Source organism: Dermacentor silvarum, chromosome 4 (genome assembly GCF_013339745.2).
Source record: "Dermacentor silvarum isolate Dsil-2018 chromosome 4, BIME_Dsil_1.4, whole genome shotgun sequence".
Taxonomy (NCBI): domain Eukaryota; kingdom Metazoa; phylum Arthropoda; class Arachnida; order Ixodida; family Ixodidae; genus Dermacentor; species Dermacentor silvarum.
Window position 1 is genome coordinate 65,265,852 of NC_051157.2, and position 27,985 is coordinate 65,293,836.

At 46.9% G+C, this 27,985-nt stretch overlaps 1 protein-coding gene across 1 annotated transcript in view; it reads left to right on the forward strand.

Moving 5' to 3' along the window:
• The window catches only part of LOC119450171 (trichohyalin-like), a 52,761-nt gene extending 25,664 nt beyond the window's left edge, over positions 1–27,097 (forward strand). The window contains 12 exon segments of the mRNA XM_037713546.2: positions 917–1,171; positions 1,604–1,876; positions 2,105–2,266; positions 3,811–4,197; positions 4,808–4,975; positions 10,014–10,280; positions 10,978–11,277; positions 15,780–15,865; positions 19,225–19,510; positions 21,253–21,391; positions 23,819–23,979; positions 26,562–27,097. Of these exon segments, the coding sequence (XP_037569474.1) occupies positions 917–1,171; positions 1,604–1,876; positions 2,105–2,266; positions 3,811–4,197; positions 4,808–4,975; positions 10,014–10,280; positions 10,978–11,277; positions 15,780–15,865; positions 19,225–19,510; positions 21,253–21,391; positions 23,819–23,979; positions 26,562–26,741 (2,664 nt within the window). The 3' untranslated portion in view covers positions 26,742–27,097.
• Positions 27,098–27,985: the final 888 nt, after the last annotated feature.

Genomic DNA, 27,985 nt, shown 5'->3' on the forward strand with positions numbered 1-27,985 from the left:
ATATTGTAAAGCAGAATGTTTTAGAAGTAATGAAACGCGTTGTTGTAAATCCCAAGAATGTTTTTCCATCTCTGTGTTGTTTCTGCGCTGAGCCTGTTGGCTCGAGTAAATTAATCAGACAGCAATGTACGATGAGAAAAGAATTAGCTGCACAAATGTGTTACTCTGCATTGTAAAGACGAGTGCAGACGCCACAAGTACTTACATGAATGGTTGAGTGCAATTACACTTCCTGTCCTTGCACTATCGCTCTTCTATGTGACGCTGCGTACCATACGTGTGTTTAACTATCGAGAAGCACGAACACTTGCTTTGCTTAAAAATTAGTTAATTGACAGGATGCCTACCTGCCAGGTGGATATCCACTATGCATACCCACAGTGTTAACTATTTGGTAGGAATGCGAACTACACTAACGCATACTTACCGAGCTGCAATCCCATAGTGCCACGCCGCAGCTTGTACGATAGTACTAATTTTCGGTGTGAAAACGTGATGGCCGTCGCACCTGACGTACGGTTTGAAATGTGCCAAGTGTCAGTTGGTGCGAAAGTACTCCAACTACTAGTAATTCACTAACGTGGCTATTTGTGCGTGTTCGTAATCCCATACGAGCAGTACAGACGTAGCGCGTTGCTGACGAGGACAGTCGAAGAAGTTACTAGATACGCTAGGCGCCAAGCGTGTCCTGTCACTTCTTAGGTTGCCGCCCACAATGCGCTACGCCTACCGCTTCAGGAGTAGCACGCATAACAGCGTTGAAACTGCAGGGCTGTCAGGTCTTTGCAATACGCTTTGAATGGCTCCAAATGGCCAGCTGTTAACCTTTACATTTCAAAAGTACACCTTGCGTCCGGCGTCATTCTTTAAGGCTACTTCGTTTCACACACACAATCTGGATTTTTATCGCCCACAGAAAGAGAACGAACTGAAGACGGTGTCGGACAAGCTTCGCCAGCTGAGCAACAGCCAGCGGCGCGAGAGAGATGACTGGCAGCACAAGATGGAGGACCTGGAGGAGAAGCTTCGCACAGAGCTGCGCAAGCGCGAGCGCATGGAGCGTGAGCACGAGCTCGAGTCCAAGTCCAAGGCCGAGGACGTGCTCGCCGCCCAGAACAGGGTGGTCCAACTGGAGAGAGAGCACCGGCGTCTCGTCGCCAAACTGCAAGAGGTGAGCAATCCGAATCGACGTGCCTAAAGCAGACACATTAAACCTGTATCGACCTGCTCAGCGCGTTGTTGTGGCACGGCTGAGGTTCCGGCTGAAGTCACTTCTCAAATCCAAAAGGTCAGCTCCAAATGGACGTGACACCCCAAAAGTTTGCTCACGGACCTCTGCGGTATTGGATCATTTTATATTGATTCTCGACAAAATACGCAGCTTTTTGGACCTGTGTCGTTTCTTTTTTCGTATTTTTCCCTACTTAGTTAGCTTGAGATCCACAATTTTCTACCTCCCATATAGGTGTTTTCGTAAATATAATGCATAAAAAACAAACATAAATACGTCCATACTGGGGTGGTTGAACTGCTACGAAAAAACACCGTAATCTGCTTCTCAGCAGTTCGCAAGTTGTACTTTACAGAATCACATCTTTTCTAGATGGAACAAGAGCACGCCGAGCAGCGCAAGCAGATGGAGAAGGATGCGGCGAAGGAGCGCGAAGAGTACGACGACCTGACCACGCGCTACGAGGTGCTCGAGGAGGAGTTCCTCACCATGAAGAACAACCTGACCCTCGAGAAAGGCCAGTTGGACGCCGCGCTCAAGCAGCTGCGCAAGGAGCACGAGCGCATCAGCGCCGAGCTGCGCTCCGTCAAGGAGACGCTCAACGCCAGGCAGGAGCTGTACACCCGGGAGAAGACCGAGTTCCAGGTCAGTTACACGTCTAGCTTGAAGTGCATTAGCACTTGTCCGTGTTGTTAGACAAGGCTTGTACATTCACGATCAAAAGCGTTGAAGCCACCGTGCGCGCTATCTGACCTATACCGTCGGGTTGACGTGAGGCAGGCCGCGACTTCGAAAAAAATGCCCTAGTGAACGAAATGTTGGACTTTTACCGCTTTGACGGTGACTTCGCTCGCACGATTTCTTTCTTTCTAGAATTTGATACGCGAATTGGAGGCGAGGGTGACCCGCCTGAAAGACATCGAGGCCGAGAGGAATCGGATGCGTTCCAATCTGAACGAGAGAGACGCCATCATAGAAGAGCTGAAGAAAACGGACAGGTGTTTTCGAGAGGAGAAAGAAAAGCTTCGGAGAAAGGTGAGCAACCTAAACGTGCTTAATTTGAAGTCTTCCTTGAGAACGCCAACTATATAGTTTCAGAAGGTTTCTGTGTGGCGAGGATCACCCCCAAAATGCCCAACGTGGGTTTCAAATACGAGAAAACAACATATAAGTAAAGCCTGTTGCTGAGATCGCTTGTGCATTACTCTGCACAGGTACGTCTGCGCGTCAGCAGCAACTCATTCACATCTGCTTCCACAAGACATTGAATATCACAATGCGCGATCACAGCTGCGTGGGTTAATTTTTTCAGCGGACGTAACTACGTGACTATCTGAGTAGACGTAAGTGCTTCAGCGCCTCTTATTCATACGCTGTGTTAACTAAAGTGTGCAATCCCCTTCAAGCTACTCACTCCAATCATGACCCATACGCTTTGTCTACTTTGCGCTTCGTCCGTCTGTGTCCTTGTTCCCGTCCTTGTAATTTTTTTTTGCCAGTACAAAACTCAGCGCAACGTAATCATGAACGTGCACCAACTATGCCCCTGTTCATTGCTTTACTTAATGATCCATAAGTCACGTCCAGGGATTGTGATGTTTTGCATCTTAGTCATTCAAAAACTATTCTTCGTCGTGTACGGAAGTGGTAATCGGTTAGCAGAGTGACGTGGTCAACTGTGACAACTTAAGTGTGGCGTAAACTTGAACGGTTATAAAATAAACATGGCGTCAAAAAGTCTGCCGTGACGTTTTGCACCTGCCATAACCTGCCTAAATTTTGCATCGGTATTAGTTATGCTTTCACGCATGCGTTATTCCTCGGTAATGTTCAGAAAATGGCATGATATACAAAACCGTGGGAAGGGGTAATCATTCTGAATGAGTAAAATTAAAAAATTAAATTATATTAGGGGGTTTTACGTGCCAAAACCACGATCTGATTATGAGGCATGCCGTAGTTGGAGGGGGGGGGGGGGGTTCTCCGGAAATTTGGACCACCTGGGGTGAATGAGTAAAATAAAATAGTCTAAAGAGCATGCGTCCTTTGCTCTAAGTCCTGAAAGCTTGCTTTGCCGCGTAGTACGCGTTGCTGCAGTGAAGAGCACATTGCTTTGACGGACATTACGGCGTTATATCGGAGCTCCTTGTAGAAGTACTGGTACAAAACTTTTGATGAAAGTTATTCTCTTTTTCAACCAATGCACACACATGCACGCACACGAAACAGAGACGATCATGTTCACTGAAGCAAAACACAACGCTCACTCGAAAGCTATGTTCAAGCGACACTGATGTCTTTAAAGCTGAGCCTAAGATTCAATTGCACATAAGTCGGCCGGTTACCATGTTTGCATCTATACCTACGTGACGAGGGATCCATTGATACGTAGCGGTATAAAGGGTAGCATTGTTTACTCAACTACATCTTGCCTAGCGTTAATAAACAAAATCACACCACTGGAGTGCCGTGGCGTCTGGAAGTCTTATAATCATCATTGAACTGGTTTAGCGTTAGTTTACGGCTGTGCCTGTTTCGCTTGGTGTCTACTACTACCCCTCTACTCCTTACCCACGCAGAACGAAGAGCTGATGAAGAGGGTGGCCGAGCTGGAGCGTTCCGAGAGGCACCTTCGCACGCTGACCGTGGGCGGCGCCAAGACGGACGCGCCGCAGCCGCCCATGCCACCGCAGAATCAGCAACTGTCTCAGCAACAGCAGCAGGAACTGCGCGCCCGGCTCGAGCACTCGGGCCACGTGCACAAGGCGGAGCAGGCGGCGCTCAGGGCCGACTTCGAGGGCCGCGTCAACTTCATGGCGGCCGAGCTGCAGGCCCTGCAGGCCCAGGTGGCGTCGCTGGCACGCGAGAGGGACCAGTGCCGTGAGAAGCTGGACGAGGCCGCCCGAGAGATGGAGCAGCTGCGCGCCAACTCGGCGCGCAAGGAGCGCTCCAGAGGAAAAGAGGCGGTACGGGCACGCGGCTGCTGAATTCATTTGTGTAGCAAGCTTACTCAGCAATTCGTTGTAGCAAGCTTACTCCCTCTAGCCGGTTGACCAGCGCCTACCAGATGGAGTGAACCACCAGCAGATGGTGACGCTTGTTCTCAGAGGATGTTGAAGCGCCGTTCAATTCTTTAACAAATTCTTGCGTCCTTTCAATAATTTGAGAAAGTCTTCGTCGTCTACTGCACCATTGCCTGTGCTCGCTTGTAAATGCTTATGCAACTAGTCCTTATTGAATTTTTTAGCCATTGTGTAATCTTGTAACTAGTGCGTGTGATTACCGGCGTATTTCAATAAAACCTTATGTGTTCGTAATACTGCCAGAGGTCTTACAGGGCACAATTATTCCCTTAAGCTGATGCAGCAAAAGTTACTCAGGAAGTTTCTGGACGCACATGTTTACAGATGTGAGACATCTGCACTGGAGCGATCTACTGCGACGAGGTTTGCCATTTCGTCAGCAAAAGAACTTGTGTTTTTTTTTTTTTTCGCAGCAACGTTTAATTTTTTGCAATGGCAGAAACGTTTTACAAACTTCTTTTTGAGTTCTCAAGAGCTTTATACGTTCTTTCAGTTCGATTCGATGCAGAAGAAAGCTGAGGAGCTGCGGGCGTATGCTGACGACCTCAAGAACCAGTTGGAGGAGTCGCTGACGGACAACCGCAAGTTGCGTATTCAGATGGAAGCCGATAAGAGTTCCTGGGAGATACAACTCTCGAATCTGAAATCAAAACTTAATCAGGTATGTGCGCTTACATTTGAGCAAGCTTACACCCCTACTTAACCAGAAAGAGAGGGGGAGAGAGAAACTTAATTTCTTAAGGACTCTCAGTCCGAGTAGTCGCTGTTGGAGCTGAGTCCCTGGTCTTCGTGGTGAATCCATTTGGCCGGACCCCTTGATGTTCCTGATGCGGGCAACCAGCAGTGGCCATAGTGTAGGGAGTAGTTCTTGCGGTGGAGCGGTCCATCTCTCCCAGGTGTAGGCAAGGGAGGGTAGTATGTTTGAGCGAGTTAAAAAGTGGGGCATTGGGGCATTCCCAATAAGTATCTAGTGCTTGGGATATTCGCCATGTAGTTGACACGCTGACTTGCCAAGTCCGATCTCAATGTGGCGTTGGATAGCATTGTTGGGCAGTGTAAGTGTTCATGCCTGATGGATTAGTACAGCGTCCTCTCTAGTGTGTGCTTATGATGGGGAGAATAAGAGAAATCTGTTGTTTTGGATGTAACTTTGAGCCGATTATAGGGCTATTTTTGATGTTCAGCTCAGACACTTCAGGGGCAATAGGTTTAGGCCACTTTATGGGGTTGCTCAGTGTTGTGAGATCGCGAGCTTGGGTGCTATGCAGGATGTGCCGAGTTTCTCGTTCGCACGAGTTTTGCCCGAGTTTGCTCGATGATAGTCACTGAACGGAGATAGCAAGGAAAGCGCAAGAACAACGGGCTAAAAAAATGTCGAGATAAAGCCGCGTATGACAACATGAGCGCACCCTGCGCGGCGTTTCAAGCACAGAAGGCTGCGCAACGAAACGCGCCAGCGCCGCGTATTGTTATCAACGTATTATCGCAATTTAGCAATACCGTGACTGTCCCGCTGTCTATCTGCACACTTGCCGTGAGCCGCTTGCCACGCCTTTCTCGGGCGCGTCAAGGGCGTGCCTCCTCTTTCAGGTATTATCTTTCTATCCTCCGTCGAATGCGAACAGGGCACATGCTGTGCATTCTTGCATCTACACTTTCCTTCAATCGAATACTTTAAAATACAACAAATAAAACAACGAACAATTTATTTCTTAAAGTATCGGTTTTTCGTTTTGAACGCTATAAATTTCGGATGGCAAACGGAGATCGAACGAATTATTAGATTTTGCACTTTTTTGCCGTGAGTGGCGACAGTGAGGCGACAGCTTACAAGCGGATACATTCTAGAGGGTCGCGCACACGAGGGAGTTCATACGGTGACAAGTCGCCAGGGGCGTTGCAGTGCTATTGTCGATAAAATCGATGCGATAATGACGCATTAAGTCAGTCATGACAATGATCTGACCATTCCCCGTCTATTAAGGGAAGGGCAGCGCATCGCCGCGGCATGGCTGTTCACCGCAGGCGATTCACTGAAGCTATTAAGGCCGCCGCTTTACCAACTTAAAACGAGACTCTAGCCATAGAGAGGGGAGCAACTGCTGTCGCTGCAAAATGGCTGTACGGTACCATGTTTATTTCTGTGCGCGAAGCCTCCGTGATGCATTGTGAAGAGCGAGCTGCCCAGCGTCAAAATTAATTGCTTTTCATTGCTTGCCCAGTGAAGGTGCCTCTGTGCGCATATACGCAGTATTTTGAGTGTGTTGTGCACACCAAAGTGCTTGCCGATTGTTTGTGCTGGAGCTAACAGCGATCGCAGATGGATATTGTAACGACACCGCAACAATCGCATTTTGGCATGTGAGGGCTCTAGTGTACAGTTATGAAATTAGACTTTGAACGCAGTAAAGTGTTGCAACTGTTTAGTGTGCAGTGCTTGTGATGAAGAAATGTCATCGTAATGGGTCTAGAAAAGCGGGCGATGCCCGACGCTGACCATGTTAGCGACACTACCGCTCCGATACATAGCCGATGACAGATCAGTCATCTCAAATGACAGCTGCGGTACGTTGTCGTTGGAAAACACTACGCACTCCTCAGCATCGTCGTTCACCACGGCGCATCGACACCTTGCAAGTAGCTACAGTGACGTGCCGATAATTATTTGCTGTGTGCTACGTCGCCACAGTGCAGGCAATGAAACCATGTTGTGGGGCCATCACAGCCCGAGAAGATATACGCGTATGTATAAGCCAGCGATAGTGGGCGCTCAGTACATCACCGATGACAGTGCGTTGTGCGTGTTTTATCTCGGCGGTCAAGACATGTCAAGATTGTTGATGCCTCTCTGCTCAGCACCGGGTCGCTGTTGCCGAACAATAAGTTGGGCGTGACTCGACTGTGGTGGGTGTGCCCACAAGAGTTACATGCTTCGCGTGGGGCGTGACCTATGATTTTGATTGACAGGCGAACTCGTGCCAAACTCGTACATCGTGAAACCCTCCCCGAGTTGAACTCGGGAACATGGCAGTGGCAGCAGCCTGCAAGCACCTAGGGTTCCAACCGGACCAGCCAACCTGTGGTTGGTTGGTCCCATTGTAGCGGTCACATTGTACAGGAAGACTCAGAATGGACGCCAGGTTGCCTTCCGGTGCAACAGGTGCCGAAAGCAGTCTTTGCAGTTACACGGTACCGCTTCACTGTATGGGCAGAGAGGCGAAGGAAGTTACTTCGCCAACACGGACCGCCTCGGCCGTCCGAACGTCCACCTCTTTAGGCGGCAAGGGATTTGGCTCACGTACTACGTGAGCAATAGCGTAGATGTGTGGCTGTTGAAGGAGATGGCCAGCTACTTGTTTCCTTTATCGAAGCATGCCATCGCCGACTGGAAGAACTACTACCATGAGGTCATGATGGATGAGCTGCTGTCACGACCTCCACTCGGGGGCCCCGGGAAGATAGTGATATTTCACGAGTGCCTTCTTCGCGGCAAGCGAAAGTACAACCGAGGCCGCCTGATGAAGGGCGACAGCGTTCCACCGAGCCGCCAAAATTACGGCGATGTTAAACGATCGTGCACCATGGGTCTTCGGTATGGTCTGCGCTACCACAGGAGTGCTGCGACTTTCCAAGGTCGACCGACGAAACGAAGCCATTATTGCAGCCAATGTTCAAGCAGGGGCCTTTATTCGCAGTAAGGCATGGGTCGCATAGAACTGTATTCCAAATTTAGTGGATGCTAACGAGGCGAGCCTCTATCTGCACTGGGAGACAGTCAACCACAGCGTGAAGTTTGTGGGCCCCATCACGAGCGTTCAAACGCAAAAAATAGAAATTTATTGTCAAAAAGTGAGTCACCACCTCGTCAGCGGTGGTGACAGGGTAACTGCACCGATGCTGGAGTCATTCCTGGCATAGATGTCGTGGTAGTCAATTAACCGCCACGTACGCTGCGAAGATCATTGCTTGCGTTTGTTAGAAGCCACGGATCGCTCGGGCGACCCAGTACAAAAACTCTTTCCTGCGGTTGTTCGAAACCATCGCTCGCTGCTAGCCCGTCTGAAGGTGCATCACAAAGTAAAAGTAAATAAAGCGTAGTTTTCTGACCCTTGTATGAGTGCTTCCCGGCATTCGTGAGTGCTTACACGGTAAGCCCGTGGCAAACCACTACTGCGCTAGCAGACGCTCATTCGTTTCGCAGCCTTACTTTAGCGCGAGCAACGAGAGAACTGTTAAAAGCCCAATGTGAAAACCAGGCGCATACCAATCTGTGCTCAGAAATGGGAGCGAAAGCAGGCAACGAGCCGCACCAATTCAATCCAGAGGAAAGAGAAGGAGCAACGAGCTATTTCTTAGAAGCCTAGTGCGAAAACCAGCGCACACCGATCTGTGCTCAGAAATGCTAGCGCAGGCACGTAGCGAGCCGCGCCAATCCAATCCAGAGGAAGAAAGAGGAGGGCGAGCCTCCCCTCGTGGTGTAACGCGAAACGTATTAAACGGCAAATTAGTCTAATACACGTTCAGTGCACATATGTAAATTTTAAAATGCTTATAACCTACATTTAATGTGACTAAAATTATCGTAGGAAATAGATTTATTTGATAACATGCTTGTGCCTATAATGCACTCGGTGGAACGACAGACAAATGAAAGAAGGTACGACCATGCACCGAGCGTATGATCACGTGAGCCGCAGTTTGTCGACCGCCCATATGGCAACGCCCAAGAGTTGATAGCCACCCAGAGTGAATCTAGATAAACCAATGGAACTGGAGGCGTGCCGACGGACAAACTTTGTCTTGTTACCATTAGTTCTTTCATCTTGGGGCGTCGCCAGAGCTCGTGAAGATCCCGAGTTTCGCCAAACTCGGCGCATCCTGCATAGCACCCCTTATCATGAGCTCGTTCATTGTCCTCTATCCCCTGGTGACCTAGTACCCACTCCAGAAGAACCTGTAATGTAGGGTGTTTGTGCATGTGTTTGGTCAGTGTATAGTGCGGACATGATCCGGGAGTGATTTTTTTGTAAAGTCACTTAATGCTCAGGGACGGTCCGAACGAATTGACAGGTATGGTTGATGGTTGCGATAGTTAAAAAAAGGAAAGAAGTGGCCGACGTGAAATGCGACATTCACTTTATGTCTACATTCTGTACTTGTGGGAACGATGGCCGCAACAACTACAAGCCAAGGAAGGCAAGATATACAGAGTTTAATTGTGATAGAAAAGGCTGATACTCAGCTTCGGGAAAGCATAGGAAATGATAGGAAACTGTTGAGGGTGAGGGTGAAAGTGGTGGCTTGCATGAAGATGAAAAGTGAGGTCGATGAAAAGCCCCAAATCGAAACCACTCTCGTAATGGAATTTGTTCGAGGTATAGATGGAAAAGGGATAAGTAGAAACGACTGAAAAGAATGCGATGAAATTGGTCAAGTATTCGTAATCAGGATATAAGTAGAGATGAAAATAGGGCTCGCTTTAGATTTAACTATGCAATGAGATTGATTTCAAGCTCACACCTACGTCACCCACGCCGTAAGCTGTCATATATTGGTGTAATGCACATTATTGCGCCAGATTAAAGACAGGCCATTCTGCTCATTTCTTCATTCGCAGTAAAAGTAAGCCACGACAAACGTCACCGTGCTTGATATCTTGCTTTTCTCGCTTAAATTTCCTGCTCTTCTTCCCCTGACAGTACGAGGAACGCAACATCCTGGAGGCCAGCAGAGGCTCGGCCAAGCTGTACGCCAAGACGCGGCTAGAACTCGCTTGGGAGAAGGAGCGAACCGACCTGCAGAAGGTGCTCGGTGACACGCAGGCGGCGCTGACCGACCTCAGACAGCGACTGCTCAGCGCCGAGGCGCAGCGCGAAGCCGAGCGAGAAACCGCGGAGAAAACCATCCAGGAGCTGCGCAAGAAGGTCGAATGGGGCCAGAACGACGTTTCCAAGGACATCGTCGAGGTAGGCGCAGCATTTCCAGCGATGACCTTTTGAAACATACTTAAGAAAGGTCGCATACGAAGATTGTCGCGGAGACATTTACAGAATTAATTACACTCCCTTGCGCATAACTAAGGCTTCAGTACATTTGCAAATTAAAAGCGCCGTACTGAATATTCCGTGGCTTCTAGAACCAAACTTGACACTGAAGCCATCGTACTTAAGTCACTCTTATTACCATTATTGACTGAAGTATGTCCGGAATTCCAGGAAACACCCCAAACGTCTATAGGCAGTAAAAACGAAGCCGCAGCAGTGCGAATATCGAAGAAATAAGTGAAGCAAACGCACGCAAGACGTCGTTCATACATTGTTGCCCGGTATTTACATTATCGGCCTACTTTCGCTTATCAATGACCAACTAAGAAGCGACCAACTCGCACGCTTGCTCTGTCCAGAGATAACCGCTAACTGGCAGTCAGACACTACAATTTGCTCGACGATACGGTTGTCTTGGTCACTTATACACCTGGATATGAGAAGGAAAGATCACTGGGAGAAGCGTTTGTGCTGCAGTGGACATAAAAGATGACGATTATGATGGCTGATGATGACCATGTACTGGTTTTGTTGATGACTGTGTAAACTGATCGACCTGTATTCCAGGAATGTGAGATTTTTTCAGATTCAAACTACTACCTTTCTTCCTGGCGCGCAGCTTCAGACCGATCTGGAGGAGCTGAAGGACACGCACGGTCGGCTCAAGACCCAGTACGACCGGCTAAGGCGAGAGAAAGAACGGTTGGACAGGGAGCGCGAGGACCTCCGGCACCGGGCGGCGGCCACGCTGGACGTGCAGGCGCTCGTCACCGACCTGGTCGAGGACGTCAACAGGATGGGCGACCTGGTCAAGCTCGAGGGCATCTTCGCCGCCGACCAAGGGAAGGCCAAGGCAGCCCAGAGACCTCTGCGCACGGGCTCCACTCCCAAGGACGATCTCGTCTCTCTGGTTCAGAAGGTGCATATACAAAATTGGGCAGCATTTTACACTCCTGCAACACGTGAAGGTGAAAGCCTGCTGCAGACGTTGTAATGCATTAAGCTATACGATCCGAGGGGTCAGACTTGCAAAATATAACGAGCCGCAATGTGAAGTAAACGTGTGGTGCTGTAGGTCGACCTCCTCAACGACACATGCTAGCACCTAATGCACTACCTAAACTTCTTTCTTTCTTTTTTTCTTTCTTTCTTTCTTTCGCTGTTTCTTTCTTTCGTTCTTTCGCTCCTTCTTTTGTTCTTTCTTTTCTTCGTTGTTTCTTTCGTTTCTTCATATATATATTCAGCCATTGCTTGTTTGCTTGCCCACGGGGGTATGAGCCATTCCTGATGATGAGGTATAACGTTGTAGGCGTGATTCTTATGAATGCATGCACTGTACGCTTCATTTTGCTGAGAGCATGTAGCCCCTTCATTATGAGAGGGATGAGCCTTGTATCTTTTGCTTGCTTAGGGGAGTATGAGCCATTGCTGATGATTATAGTTTTTGTACCCATTGTAGGGTACGACGCGGGCATGAGCCATAGTTTTTGTACCAATGGACCGGACGACGTGTTTTATGTGTATGAGCCATTACAATGAGCCACTTAAGGCTTTCACCGTAATATGTGCATGGAAACTGTAGACATGCGTGGCTACGCGTATAAGCGTAGCCGGAAAAGGGACGCGTTCGACGAGAACTAACGAGACTTACAGCTCATGTGGCACACGTACGGTAGATGTACAGGCTGTCTAAGAAAAAAAAAAGGCCTGTTGGTCGTTGTCGACAACGATCGACTGGCCTTAAAATGTTTTTACGATAAGGGATGCATCTGTATTATGTCTGTTTTACTTCCTGAGATATTGTTATAAGTGAGCTCCAGTCCTCGTATGCATCCATTCTTCTCCCGCATTTTAATGCGCAGCCCTGTCAGTATAGTTTCCGAGTGAACGAACTTTAGCCACAACTTTGATGCATGGAGTTTGCAGTCTGGGGTCTCTCCCGCAATGGCGGAAATCGCTACAGTGTAATTGGGCAACATTTTTATGTAAGAAACTAGCATTGCCCTGCCCCGCCCCTTTTGTTTATTTTTTGGCTAATAACTTTCCTATTGAAAAACCCCATATGCGCCCATAACCATCATATCCAATAATTCGTTATGGACTTATGGAAGTCCCATATAAAAGACGTCTGTTCTCAGTTATCATATAAGCTTATTCGATGTGACAGTAATAGAGCCTATAGATTTTTTTCAAGCGCAGCTTGTTATAACTCACAGATATCGGTGGCGTCCATGCACGTAAAAAATTATCTTCATCAGCATTGGCTCGAGCGTCGTCGTATTCTTCTGCAGCTAGCTCGTTGGCGCCTCTCAGTTCGCGCTCGTGCTCGCGCTCGGCACGCGCTCGTGCCACTGCTCCCACGTTCGTCGTCGTCGTGTGCTTCCACAGTTGACTGCGTTGCCGCTAATCATTCCAGCGTAGAATTTCACTTCTCTTCTGTCGTCGTTATGGGTAGGCTGAGTTTACGGGCGTATGAGTCATTGCTTAAGGGGTATGAGCCATTCATTGTCTTACGTGACGGACAGATTTAATTATGAAGCAATTTTATGGAAATCCATCCAGAATGAACGCGCTCTGGAAAGGGCTCGTCGTCGACGTACTGATTCTAGCGTGAGGGCTTCCGAAGCCCAAGCGAAACGTCAGCGAAGACCCGCGGACCCCGAGTTGAGGGAGCGCGATGTTGAGGCCAAACGTCAGCGTCGTCTTGCCATCAAGGAACCCGACAACGGTGGTGCACGCCTCGGCAACGCTAGCCCCAACATCCCCGGTGCGACGGTCAGGTTTCAACGCGATTTTCTCAACCGTAACTTCGGAGCCAGCTGTAGTGCGTGTGACCGGTTGTGTTTTGAGCACAACGTAGTACTCTTCAGTGCTATTCGTTCGGAGGAACACCGAAGAAACACACGACAAGCTTCGCTTACCTCCATTTCCTCGACAAGGGAGGGGCTACTGATTATTTTTTTTTTTCGATAGCATTGTCTCGTTATTTTTCTTCATTTTCCTGCTCATTTTTATTTCTTGTTCTGTCGAATCCTATGCTCAGCCTTTCTCCTTCATTCGCGTACCACCTTTCATTCTTCCTATTCTTCCATATTCCTCATCATTTTATATTTTTCTTGTTTCGCGGAGTGAATTTTCGCGCATTCTCCGCCGCTTGTCGCAGCAGCGACACCATTCGTGAGGCTCCCCCTGGAGAGGGTCCAAGCCGGGTGTTATGAAAGGTCGCTTCTCGCGCAGATTTGAATCGTTGGAGCCGAGCCCAGCGCAAAGCGCGCCGCCGTCGCGGGAGGTGAGCACAGCACTCGCTTCGCCCGACAAGCACGGCCGCTTTTTGTACACCCGTGGATGCATCCTCGTCAGTCCTGCGTCGGCGCCTCGGGGCATGTCGGGACGCCGAACGGTTGACCTCTCTTCTGTGACGCTCATCCGTCTGCCGACTTGATTGCACGAAGGATCTGCGCTGTGGATCGGCGCGTCTTCATTCGCGCACTTGTTGACGCATTGCGGGCTCCAATAATGGTGTCCTGTCGACGTCTTCCAAGTCCATATCAAAGTGCATATCACTTTTAATGCGAAAGCATTATATGCCCCATTACGCGAAAATCCATCGCAGTCGGCGTGAACGAAAGATGGTACCAAAAATGGCCGACAGCGCACACAGTAATAACGCGTCAAAAAATGCTCGGATTGACGTCAAATTTCTCAGGGAGGTTCCTGCAAACAAAGTAAATTAATGACTTTGAAAAGAAAATTTGGTACATTTCGGTCTTGGTGGGATTCGAACCCGGGCCTCCGGGGTGCGAGACGAGCACGCTTCCCCGATATACCACGGCGTTTTTTTTTTCTTTCTTTCATGGTATTTATTACATTAACATGCAACCCGATAAAACATTCACCAGTTGTGCATAGTCATAGAATGGCGGGCACAATGACAGTCACACACAAAACAGGCAGCGTTCATACTTTAGGTGGAAAGGATGGTTCCGCTTTAGAAGGGTGGTAAGGATAGGCACCTCACCAAAATGGGGTACCAGTCCGGTTGAATATGAATATAGTCCATCCTAAACATGCTTTAGGTGCACAGTCATCTGGATGAAATGCACCCTTGTAGGTACAACAGGTTCGGCGTTGCGGTGCATCATTCACGTTTTCCACAAACTCTGCATTCGCATGTGACAAAAACATCTCGAAATGCACATTATCATCAACGGTCGGCAGCAGGCATCGCACAGTATGAGCGTTGATTTCAGTCTTTCTTTAGAGTCCGTTGGGGGACATCTTAAAATAGTATGGCATCTTCACAGCTAATCAAGCAATGTTCAATTGTCTCTGGCACATCACAAAGTCGACAGTTAACAGAAGAGACAAAAACACCATTTTTCTGTAGCCATGTTTTTACCGGTACGTTTGCACTATGAAGTTTATAAAAGAATGTTTTGCAGCAAGGGGATATATAAATTTTACGAACTCGCTTTAATACATCGTGGCCTGGCCATTCAATGGAGGTAAAATGGAGGCGGAAATAGCATGGACAGTAAGCATTTCTACAATGGCGGTTCCATGGTTATGGCTGACTAAAGGTTTGCCTAGTGCGTGCGTCATTTCACACGTCACGCCGCAGCCATCTGGCTGACTAAAGGTGTGGCCTAGTGCGTGCGTAATTGGGCACCTGACGGCGCAGCCAATGGGGACGAGGTGGCGCCACGTCATGAGTGTATAAAATGAGCGAGTTCAGGACGTTCCGAGGTTTACAAACGGCACAATGCTCTCGCATTCCCACACGTAAGCAGTCTTAAGTGTCTCTGCCGATTTCTTTCCTACATATGGATTATTGTCTTCGACAGCTTGCATGTTAGTACAACAGACGCCAAATAAAGGTGCTTGCTCGCATGGACGAAAGGAAAGATCGCTCCTATATTTAGCGCTATACCCAGTCTCCTAATGTGCAACAACTACCAAGGTGCACGTGTTGTGCTCCTTTCTTCGTTGACGCTCTTGTTTTGCCTATATATATATGTCTGAATGAAAGCTCGCAATACGGATTTCACGCAATTTCACGAAATTCACGCGAAAGAAGCACGGCAACCGTGGACACATAAATGCGGACTAAGATAATAAAACGATAACTCATAAGAACAGCGAAAGATATTGAAGTATGTTGCGCCGGTACAGTTTCTAACTCTTGTTAATGAAGCCCTAATACTACAGGCGTTATGCTGTAGGTGCAAGCTATCGAGTTATTTTTCGCCACTTATTTTACACCTTAAATAATTTTTCTCAACGAGGCCCTAGAACTACAAGACATATGCCGCAGGGTGAACTATACAAATAAAGATAATAGAAAATTTAGGAGTGCGGAAACACACCAACTTATCTATGTCCATGTTTTGCCGGCCTTGTGTCATGCTCTTCTCCTTCCAGGTTGCTCAAAGGACAGAGCGCCTGCGAGAAGTTTCCAAGCCTGTCAGGGATGAGGACATGATCAGGCGCACCACATCATTCCGAAGGTGGGTATGAAGGTGTTATGTGCTGTTATGCGTTTATCACTGCATATATCATAGTCATCACCCTGTAGCTGGAGTAGCATGACAGGCGAACAGCCAGGCTAACGTCTCCAGCATATCATTAAAGCTGGTATCTCTCTCGCTTTCTCTCTCTCTCTCCCTACACTAATGCACATTTCTCATGTGCCATGTGGTTGAATAAATTATAACAAAATACAGTTGTTCCAGCGCGTATAATGCCACCAGGGCAGCGACTATTTTATATTCGACGTATGAATTTAATTGCCATGGAGCCATAATGACGCCACAATGTGCAGCAAGTTATTTTGAAGGCGTGAAAAGTCGCTCATATTTTAAATTACAGGTGTAGTATGCTCTCAAGCGCGTGCCATCCTAACTACTTCATGTCCCTTCTTATAGAAGACAATGAGCGCTTAACGAACATGATAATTAAAGATTGTATTCAGGGAGCCAGTTGCGATGGCAGTCGTTATCAGTTGTCCTTGTTGTTAGTAATAAGGAGTACAAACAACAAACACTACGTCCATCGCAATGGTCTTTACGAAGGAAGAAGCTTGTAACTGTTGGCCCGAATTCGCAAAACCACTCACGCGTGACAAAGTTGTTCAAGAACTTCACAGTAATGTCGCCGGCGAACTACAAAATAGCTTCAACTCGGCGGCTCCTATCTGAATACATGAAAACGGATAAGTATTCTTTCTCAGCAACCATTGCACCAAATTTGATGAATTTTGTTACATTTAAAAGAAAAAGGTAAAATTTAGGGACTGTAGGAAACAGATCTTTTATTCATGCCGTCTATTTCATGTTATTAACATTTTTGAAAGTAACAAGATTTCAGAAAACGAAACAAACTAGTAAGTTAACAGCTCTCTAACTCAGCAAAAAAATATCGGTAATAAAATTTTGTACACTGCACATAATAATAAATAGAAAGCGGACAAAGCTGACGTGTTATACACCACCTCTGAAATATACCACTAATATAATAATAGTCTACCACCTTCTTCTTAAAAGGGAAGCTTTAGCTAGGGGCGAACTTCGATTTCCCAATTCAAATGCATGTAAAACCAAGAAATGCTTTTGTAAGACAACCACTGATCGAATTTGAATGAAATATGTCGAATTTGAGGGAGAATGTTAAATTCTAGTGACTCCAAAAGCATAATTTTGATTTGAGTGTATTTTTTTTAACGAAAAGTCCCGAAAATTGGTAAGTTTTAAAAAGCTGAATTCGTAACAACGCCAAAACAAATATTGTAGTTCTCTGTAAACTGGATCTGTTAGAGTATCCGAAGCGGACAATTTCGATACATATTTACAGCTCACGTGAAGTTGTTACAACGCTTACGAGGGTTTCGCAAAATTCCTACTCACAACTTAATGGTATGTTTCAGAGCGGTGTATAATACATCTGTTTTGTGCTCTTCAGGTGTATAGTTAGGTGCAGCTAACGAAATTGTGATATCCATCTTTATTTGCTGAGTTACAGAGTTATAAACTTGATGCCCTCGTTTTCTTGTTTGCTTTTTTTTTCAGTTTAGCGGTTTCAACAATTTTTGTGAAATAATTGATGGCCCAAATAAAAAAATCACTTCCTGAAATCACTAGATTAAATAATTTTCTTTTAAATGCAATGAACCTCATCAAATTTGGTGCAGTGGTTGCCGGGAAAAAATGATTTCTCTTTTCGCATGTATTTATATAGGTTAATACTGGGAAGCATTCTGAATCCGTCCACTGACCTGCATTAAGGCGATGAGCTTTTCTGTATTATCAGTACCTCTCTGGCGCCCTAGTCAAACTCCTTAGGGTTTGCAGTGGGACAATGTACAGTGCTTGATCCAGTGACTTATGGAATGTATAGAAGCTCAGAATGTGCTACATCAGCGAATGCACGGAACAACAATATCAGCAAGGGTCACCGATACAGCGGACCTCCGACACAGAATTGCATTCGTTCTTAGACGCTCCACCTGAGCATGCATCCTGTAATGTTACCGTTTTACTCCCCTGCCGTGACGGAGCCGCGAAAAGAGTATCTCGCGACGTTGTCGTAAACTTAACCGTTAGACGCCTTATTACATTGTGCAGCTGTGCTTCTTTCTGCTGACGTAACATGTGTTAGCAGTGACGTAATTAAGCGCCAGAATATTAAACTTGATTCGCTAATAAGTGTCAGTACTGTCAATATTATGTGTCAATAAATGTCAAAAAGTACCGTACACGAGAAAAAGATTCCGATTCATTTTGAGTGAGCACAGCGTCACAAGATCGCGGGAGTCGTAACTGTCTCATGTTTAGCCCCCAACTCTCCCGCGGCTATGGAGAAGACAACAATAACAGAAGTAACCCAGAAAAGATAGTAAAGAAAGAGAGAGCTAAAAGGAAAGACAGGGAGGTTAACTATAGGTTGCACCATGGTTTGCTACCCTACATTGGGGGAGGTGTAAGCAGGAAGAAAAGCCAAGAAAAAGAGAAAAAGAAAGGGAAGGATAATAAATGATGCTCGTACTCCTGTAAAACCGTTCGCCGCGCAATCAAATGTGGTTGCAAAGCGTATTCGTCTTTACAAAATGCAGCTATGCTATGGTGACTTTCTGTGCGGCGACCATGGACTCGAAAAGATAACAGAGAGAAAAAGAGAGAGTGACATAGTGAGAGAGAGAGAGGAAAGGCAGGGAAGTCAACCATACGTCAAAAGATAGTAAAGAGGCAGTGCAGGTGTTTATAACAAACAAAATGGAAGGACAGGAACAAGCAGATGGTTAGTGTTATGTTTAGTGTTTCTGTGTTATTTTGTAGGCACTCTTTACCCATTTCGTTATGTTCATTCTAAATTCTATTGGAGGCGCAAGATGAGACTGGCTGTAGAGCACAAGTATGTTATAACTATAGATAGACATAAATCACGAGGAGTTGCGTATAGTGGAGCACGCTACATCGCTCATGAAACCAGACTTTTCCAGCTGAACTGCCATCATTCGCACTCGCTAATGAGTCCCGAGTACGCAAACAAGCTGCTTATTTGCTCATGATAGTTAATTCGTGCATTTAATAAACAAAGCTTCCCGACGTGCAATGTAATGATAGAAACGCACAAGCGTTGTGATACCGAGCTTCGAAGATCGTTTTATACTAATGGTAAGAACTGCTGTTCACTATTCAAAAAGTATTAAAAAATATTCGACATTCGATTCTATTCGATTCGATTCCATTCTGGAACTATTCCATTTGTATGCAATTCGGTCTCGAAACTTAGTATTCGCTCACCCCAACTTATAACCACTCCTTGTGTAACCACTGTCATGCATGGAGGTTGACGGGCCCGTTACTCGCAGGGCACTGTCGGCGACGGACATGGCGAATCAGGGCGGCCTGATGCCCGGCATGGCGCCCGTGATCCGCGCCCCGCCGCGCACTCGCGGTGGCATGCACTCGAAGACCATGTCGCTGGGCCAGGGCATGGCGGCGGCCGATCTCAGGATATGGGGCTCCGGCGACAGCCTGGTGTACACCCCGTACGGCTCGCAGAACAGCCTCAGGGGAGGCCGCACGGGCTACGACTCGGACGCCTCGGTCGTCTCCGAGCCGCCCAGGCACTGGCGATACAGCAGGCCCGCAGTGGTACGTGCACAGGGAGTGCGTGCGAGAAAACTCTCTGCTATACTCACGTATAGTTGCAAAAGACTGAAATCGAAAGAAGTATAAGTTACGCACGCTCATGGTGATTTGGCGTTAATATAAAAAAAATGCCCATGAAAGCAAGTTGCGCTGCGTAGCTCTATAGAGAGACGTAAACGAAGAAGCACTATTGTACACACACAGGAGGTTGCGAAAGCTAACCACTGGTTTATTCGCTCTCGGAAGGCAAAATGTGCGTGATATATGCCAACGAAAAGTAAGTAATAAGCAAGGAAGCAACAAAATTATAAAAGATTATAAACGCGTATGCTCCTTCAAATCGGTGCCGCACCCTGGTTTTGTCTAGCTTGAGCAACGTGCATATAGTGGCATTTGATCGTGGATGAACACATACAGCATCATGAACCAACTTGCCTGCACAAAACCTTTAATTGAAAAGCTGTCGTCGTCAGCCTGTTAACTGCGTGCACTGTAGGAGGGAAGGCCTCTCGCAGCAATCTCCAGTTTAATGACAAAATGTAGCGCAAGGGCACAACCACAAAGGAGAGAAACACACAACACGTCACAGGCGCTACTAACAACTCTTTCGAAAGGCATTGCGCTACACTATATGTTTCCAATGCGCAGTCGCATCAGCCACAATGAAACGGCGTGGCGGATGCATCTGCGCATCGGAAAGAGCATATATGGTGTGTAGATAGATGCCTGTCAGTGCAGTTGCTTGCAGCGGCTGGGGCGTGTTCTGTGTGTCCTTTTTTTCTAGTTGGGCCCTTCAGCTACATCATGTCATCAAGTAAGCACAAACTATCCCGGCAACGTGTCGTTCGGAAGTATCCACTTATGTGCTTCGAGTCACCGATCTCCATCGTAGGCCTGAAGCTTTCTTTATCTTATCACTCTGTCTAATACTCTGCCCCTCTCGAATGCGCGCACCTTGGCTTGGCACCCGTTCTGTGCCACGAACCACCGGCTACTTGTTCTACGAATTGCGTGACCTACCAAACTGCGCTTCTTCCTCTTAACTAAGACAACGTTTGCTAATTAATTCTATCCTTCACTATAACATATATAAGTTATGCTTCTGTCCCAGGTTTGCAGGTCTTCAGCATTTTTATTCTTTCTAATATTCTCCGCTTTATTCTGAAAAACACCTCAACGTTGAGATTCACTCCTCTAGTTGTGATGTTCTGTCCCGGAAGGTCTTAATATGGCACCACCGCAAACGTGCACTTGTCGCTATCTTCAAGCACTTATACGCTGGTGCGTTTTATCTCTTATGTAGCCTTAACGTCTTTCGTAACCTTTGAAAGTGCGTTGTAGGTTTTAGCACATGTAGCACGTGCTGGCACGCACCTGGCCGCATGGTGCACCTAGAGGATTCTTAATTATACGTACGTATGCTCGTGGCCACCATAAAATATGTATTATATATAAAGGATTGCTCATCGAAGCATTACGAGGACTTTTCGGCTGGGTGTCAATCGTTTCTCTACGATACTTCTAGAATGTACGCCAACTTCGCTTCACTGCGGCAGATGCCTCGATGTCTGTAGATTGGTGTACGTAAACTGCCTCTTTCGCATTATGAGACACTCCATCTGGACGAAGCTACAGAAAAATAAAAAAGAGCGTACACAACGATCGCGCTTCTTGGAAGTGTTTCGTTTCCGTTCAGTATGCTTCTCAGCATTACTACATCAAAAACAATATAATTCTCGTTTTAGCGAGTTGAATCAGAGAACGAATCCAGCAATCCAGGGAGCACGGAAGACGTCACAACAGCAACAAAGCACCGCAAGACGCTCAAGGAGCGCCTAAAGCTGCTGAAGAAGCCATCAACTCACGAGCCAAAGCAGGACTCCGGTAAGAACTACGTTGCGACAGGTAACAGCGTCATCATCATCATCACCACTACCACCATCATCAGCGTCATCATCACCCGAACTATGCCTACTGCAGAGGAGCGAGGACCACTGTAATAATGATAACAGTATTCTCATTAGTGCATATTATCTATATATACATGATTTTACGTTAGCAGACAATACTGCGCTTATAGTATTTACATTGTTTACATGTGTTAACACTCCTGGTTTCCATGTATCTTTTACGTATCGCCCCCCTTAAGCTACGCCACACGTGAGCTCTGTAAGGCATTTTAAATAAATAAATAAATAAATAAATAAATAAATAAATAAATAAATAAATAAATAAATAAATAAATAAATAAATAAATAAATAAATAAATATTATTCATTGCGCCTGCCCTGCGCAAGTAAAGCCCGCCTTAAAGCCTTAATTCTCCTAACCGTTTCACTCCCTCACATCGTTCTATATTGACCTCAATGTTGTGATCTCTTCTTTGATTCCTTCATCTTCATGTCTGCATTGCGCCTGGCCCTCGACTATAGTTCCTTTCCCTTGGCACTGAATTACCTTGTTACAGCGTCGCGTTATTTCTTCCCGTCGACTGCAGTCCCACAAACTGTATGCCACTTTTAGGGGAAAAAATGAATTCTATAAAAAAGAAGAGGAGAGGCAGGGAGGGGGGGGGGGGGCAATTTTTAGTGTTTTCATTGTAGCATCGAGTTCATTCAACAAGACGACCAATCGGGACACTGATGCGCTTTACCTTTGTTGCCGAGAATGACGCGACTGATCTGTATATATGTGCATTCTATTGGCAACTCCAGAATCCGCTACTTGAGCCGGCATCACTGTCCAAATAAACAAAGATGGCTACTACATCCAGGTTCACGGCGGCTCTTTCGCTTGGTCCTGTGGTGACATTTCTCGTTTGTGACATCGAATCGAAGTGTTTCGTGGAAGCCGAAATCATCTTTGCTGCCGATCACGAGCACATCTCACTCGATAACCGCGTCCTCTCGCTGTCAAACGCTGAACTGAGAAAGCGCCGCAGCAGCAGCGAGTGCATTGACAGTCGTGCTGCCTCTCGCTTCAACGCGAACTAAGCGGCGAGAACACAGCACACACGAAGCTATCAGATCTCGGCGCGCTCTGTCCCCATCGCAGATCGCTTTCGAGATAGGGCCAGCGCGGCCGCGCCATATGCAGCCACCGCCGGAGTAGAACCCGCTCCCCTCCCCTATCCTGCCCGACGACGGCGCGCTTCTGCCCCGCTTTCCTGCCTTGCGCGCGCGAGATTCAGCCATCATGGCCGGCTCACCCTCGCACGCTTTCACTCGCACATACAGCATACTGCGCGCGGCGACAATGTTATCGCCCTTGGACTTTATACGGAACATCACGGTGACGGTGACGATGGCAGAATCGTGCCTGCAGTGTCCATGTGATTGCTATCTCAATAAAAAGTGAATACAAAAAAAAGAGGATCTTTGTACTCTCACGACGCTGTAAAGAGAGAGAGAGAGAGAGATAAACGAAGAGTAAAAGGTAGGGAGGTTAACCAAGGACGTGCCCGGTTGGCTACCCTACACTTGGGGAGGGGGAAAGGGGAATGATAAATAAGGACAGAAAAGAAAAATAATAGAGTCAGTCATTCGCAGAGACAGTCAAAGAAGAATCTCCGCTGTCACAAGCGTTCGTACAATCCAGTACTCTTCACGAATTCGCGTTGGATACTATCTCTGCGTAACATCGACAGTCTTATTGCTTGCTTCGTGCACAACGTTGCACACTGTTGGCGTACATTGATCTCTTCGTGCCTTTTTGCAGACTGTACATAATTTTCTCATCACTGTTAGTATTTAGAACTTGTGCAAATTGTTCTCTTCGATACATTTCATTCGAACAGATTTTCCTGTTGAATGGTTGCTTAACTGCGTTTTTGTCGCAGCTGTAGAGGCTGCCTGTATTAAGTCCTGATCGGACCACGGGCTACCATTCGGCTAGTGGTCCAACAGATGACTGCGTAGTGCTTCTTTTGCGAGATCGTGGTGGCGCAACACACCACCCTGTTTCAAATGGGACGCTCATAGCATCCATCCATCCATCCATTCATCCATCCACTCAAATAGCGTGTACATACGAGCGCAGTTTGCTTGTGTAATGACATGGAAAATGTAGACGCGGCTCTCGTAATGAGAACATTCGGAAGAAACAAGCCGCAGCTTGGGGAACCTAAAGCACTTCGTCCTCGTTTGGATGATGACAGGTGCCGCCATTAGTTATAGGGCAAATGTGCAGTGCAGAGAAGCGCACTTGCGAATTAGGAACAGGGTCTGATAAAACGCAATATTTTCGGTGCTTCCACACAGGTGACTCTCTTAAACCACTACTACTACTCTTCCTCGTTTCTCGTGCACGCAGACAAAGAAGACAAGAGCGGCACCCTGAGGGCACGGCTGACCAAGCCGTTCCGCTCGAGAAGCAAGGAGAAGATTGACACGCCATCGCCGAGCGCGTCCGAAAGGAGGCCCGTGCTCGCGCAGCAGAAGCTCGAGCCGGTCCAGGAAAGGGCGCCCGTAGAGGTGAGCGACAGAATGCATGCCCGCCTGGTGCGAGCGATGTGACATGGCATACGCCCAAATTTTCATTCCCTTCCGTCCACGGAAAACTCTAGTCCAACGTGGACGCCGTAACAATTAAGAATCCAATAAATACATCTGCCTCTTTCTCTTACTCAAGAGAAGGCGTAGCCGCTCAACGTGTATCCAAAACGTGATAGAGCTCCATGGGGGAAGCTGTTCAGCGGGAACTCTGCCGTGTAGTTATTCATCAATAAGGTTCAAATCCTTTTGCTAGAATACAAGTTCTGCGTTTGGTTTCGAGTTCTCACGGGTGTAGTTGCGAGTTGTAGATTACGATTGTGATTCGCAACACAGAATATACCAGCGCACCTTGAGTAGCTCATAGTAATAGTGATAGGATTCTTAACAGGATGGTTTCGGTTTCTGACGCCACCGACCCTCGTGCAATCGACAGCAAAACAGGTTAATAATGTCCGAAAGGTTACTCAGCGCGACAAACACACTCCATTGTGACTTTTGAAGCGACTTACGCACATGGCAACTTATGAAGCAGTGGGAAGTGCGTATTCAGATGTATCTGCGTCCTTTGAGAGCTCGTAATCAACACCGTACGGGTCACGGCCAGCCTGATGCTCTTGTCTCCGAGGCAAGTAATCAGAATGAGCTTGAAAATGAAAGAAAATCTACAGCGTGCTCTGGCGTAGCGCTGCTAAGCCCGATGACGCGGGATCGAATCCCGGCCGCGGCGGCCGCATTTTGGTGGGGGCGAAATTCAAGAACGCCCGTGTACCGTCCATTAGGTGCACTTTAAAGAACCCCATGGTAGTCAAAATTAATCCGGAGTACCCCACTACGGTGTGCCTCGCAATCATATATGTAGTGGTTTTGGCAGGTAAAACCTCAGAATATAATTTAAATTTTTACAACGAACTCGGAGATTGGACATTTTGGCGCTATTAAGAACGAAATACACCTGGGGTTTTTGCTACGTCGTTCGAAGGTTTGAAGAAAAAGTTTGAAGTCCATGCAGCGACGCGTCCGTGCCGTGTGAGGTTGGTAGTTTAGATTATAAGAAAAAGTAACCCTCCTTACTATTTCGGATTGTTTCGTTGGAACTCTTCTCTTTTGACACTTCGGTGGTAAGGGTTGTACTCCTTTCATGTGAAATGGTTGTTGCTCGCTTATATGACGCCACCTAATTCGTCGTTCCACATGAGCCCATTTGATACCACAATGAAAAAAAAAAGTAAATGAATACAGAGTGCAGATCTTCCAGCAGTACTGTCGTCAAGCAATGAACAGTCCATGCACCCAGACAGGCTATACTTGTTTTGAATGAATGAATGAATGAATGAATGAATGAATGAATGACTGTTGTTTATTGGCGCAAGAGCCAGGTATGGCCAAAGCTTATACCTATAGTTTATCTATTTTGAGCAGAGATAATGGTTTAGACTAACGCCTATTCGCCCGATAGATCTCGTAAAATGAGCGGCGGAATGGTTCCCTTAAGTCGCGTTTGCAGTGTCAGGAATCGGGTTTTCTAGTCATTTCTATTATCTTTCATGCTGTTCTTCCGCCAATTGCCCAGTACCACTTCATCCCTGTGGATGTGGGAGACCTTGTGTTCCCATGTACATCCCTAAATTTAGGCTTTCGAAGATGAGCATTCGCGAGAGGTGCCTTACGATGTCGTTTTGTGCTTCGGCTCCTTCTGCCAGGTGAGAATCCGTATATACTGTGTCTCACAGAGCGCAAAATGTGGATTCGCCTTTGTAAACGACTGTCTCTCAACTTCCCAGTTACAGGGGTAAATACTCCTTGAGGTGATGCTTGGCTGAACTTCCGCGCGTTAGAAATATGGAATTTTATTTCACTATAATGCACGTCTAAAACTTCAATACCGCGTGGGCTTTTTCCACAGCCTTCTTTCTTAGTGATATAGATCCTTCTCAAGAAATGAATATGTTCACACTGGTAGCGGCATGTCTATGCGCACTTGTACTGCCCAAAGAGCTATGAGCACCAGTACGCCCCCGCCTGCAACTTCGAGTGATCGGCGCAACCTGCAGATGATGGACGGAGACATTGTCGAGTGGTCACAGTCTGGCACAGATAACGAGTGGCCGATAGGCTTTATCGCGGCAGCATCTGTTCACACGTGTTAAGAGCTGAGGCGGATATGCAGCACACAGCGTGGTAACTAACTACTGCCCCTCGTAAATTTTATTACTACGAGCAATATACGGGCTAGACTAAAGCTGATTAAATGAATGCTGACTAAACATCCTTTTTCTGTGAAGAACGTTCACTCACATTGGGCGCACGAAGAGTGCGCGTACTCTATCAGTGAGTATACGGGACTGTGTTAAAGATATGGGACAAGCACGCACTTGCTTTCACATAAAAGATAACCGCCACTCCACTGTTTTTTTGTTTTTTTTTAGGGTTTGCTGAGAGGCAGAAAATAAAAACGCAATAACGAATTGGTTGTCACTGCTTATCTTACGTAGATTTGCAAGACAATGGAGACAGCCGGAACTGCGCCTAATCGAACCGCGATGCATTTCTCTGAAACGCAGCGTTCAAACTCCCTATCGGCCAAGAAGGACAAAGGGAGTAAAAAGTCGCTCCTGGGACGCCTCACTTCGAAGGAGAGCCCGGCCAAGACGACGACGACGACGGCGGAATCGCCAAACTCCAAGCCGCCGGCAACGCCGGTCAGGAACCGCAAGGGCTCGTTCAACGAGACACCCGTCTAAGGAACGTCGCTTCTGCTGCTGCTGCCGCCGTTGTTAGTGCTGCTGTTCCCGCGGCACTGCGAATGCGTCCACTAACGAAGAGATGCCAAAGAACCGTTTTCCACAATCTCGCTCCTGTAACGAACTTTTCCTATTTTTGTGCCTACGGGAGGGAGAAAAAAAAAGAAGCAAAACGCTGGGCATGTTTATACACAGTTCCGTGATTTTCATACGTCAATCATTTTTGTGGTGTTCCCTGTAGTCATTGTCCTTCTGCGTCCCCTTCGTACACAGTTTGTTGTTCTCGTAACTGCGGGGAAAAAAATGAAAACAATGGGTGTGATCTGTTATGAAATAGAGCATTTTTTCCCTTGTTCTCCCGTTTCGTTCATTTCTGATTAAGCTCCTAAAATGCAGTTCTTTTGCAAATTGCGTAAACTGCAAGTCTGGTATGCGATAAACGACATCTTGTGACGCCCTAAAGAACAGTCGCTATGGTGGAACGGAACGGGAGATCTGCCAAATATGCCAACCAGGAGGCAATCAAATGGCATAGGTAAGGTTAATTTAATGACAAATTGTAGCGAATGGAATAAATGAGCACTGCATGGAACCGGGAATTGGATGTAGGCACTCCTCGGCTGTATGCAATTCATATAGGTACAGTCGGCTTCAAAAGTTCATGGAACTCGGGCTCTGGGAAAACATTGGATTTTCCAGCGCAGTTTGTGAAGATAGCCAATAAAATCGTACAACGCTATGCTGTTCGCACGTACTAGTACATACAGGAAATCTGAATACCATGCTGGAGGTCAACGTTTGTCATCAACTGTACTTAATTCGCTTCTTTTGCTAGCCGTGAAAGCACTCCTGTGAAACTGTCTCATCCCGTGGCCAATTATCTACTGTCCACGTGGCGAACTTTATGTTTGCATGCAATGGCCTCACTTATTTATCAATTTTCTTTTTTTTCTTTTTTCTTCCAGTGTCGTCGAACACAATACGAGAGAATGGTCGTACAGATATGGTAGTTGAAGGCGCCGCAGTGTAGAGAGAGACGCAATACGGCAATTTGAAATCTCGCTTACATAAACAGTCCTCTTTTATCAGTTCGAGCACTCGTTGGAGAATTGCATCACACTGTACAAAAGTCATGCAGCAGCGACATGTCTCAGTGCTTGTCGTTCTTTCTTTATGTGTGCGATAACAATCACGTGCACTTCGATTTGGTAGCGCTCTTACCGTATTCTTTTTTAAACAACTGC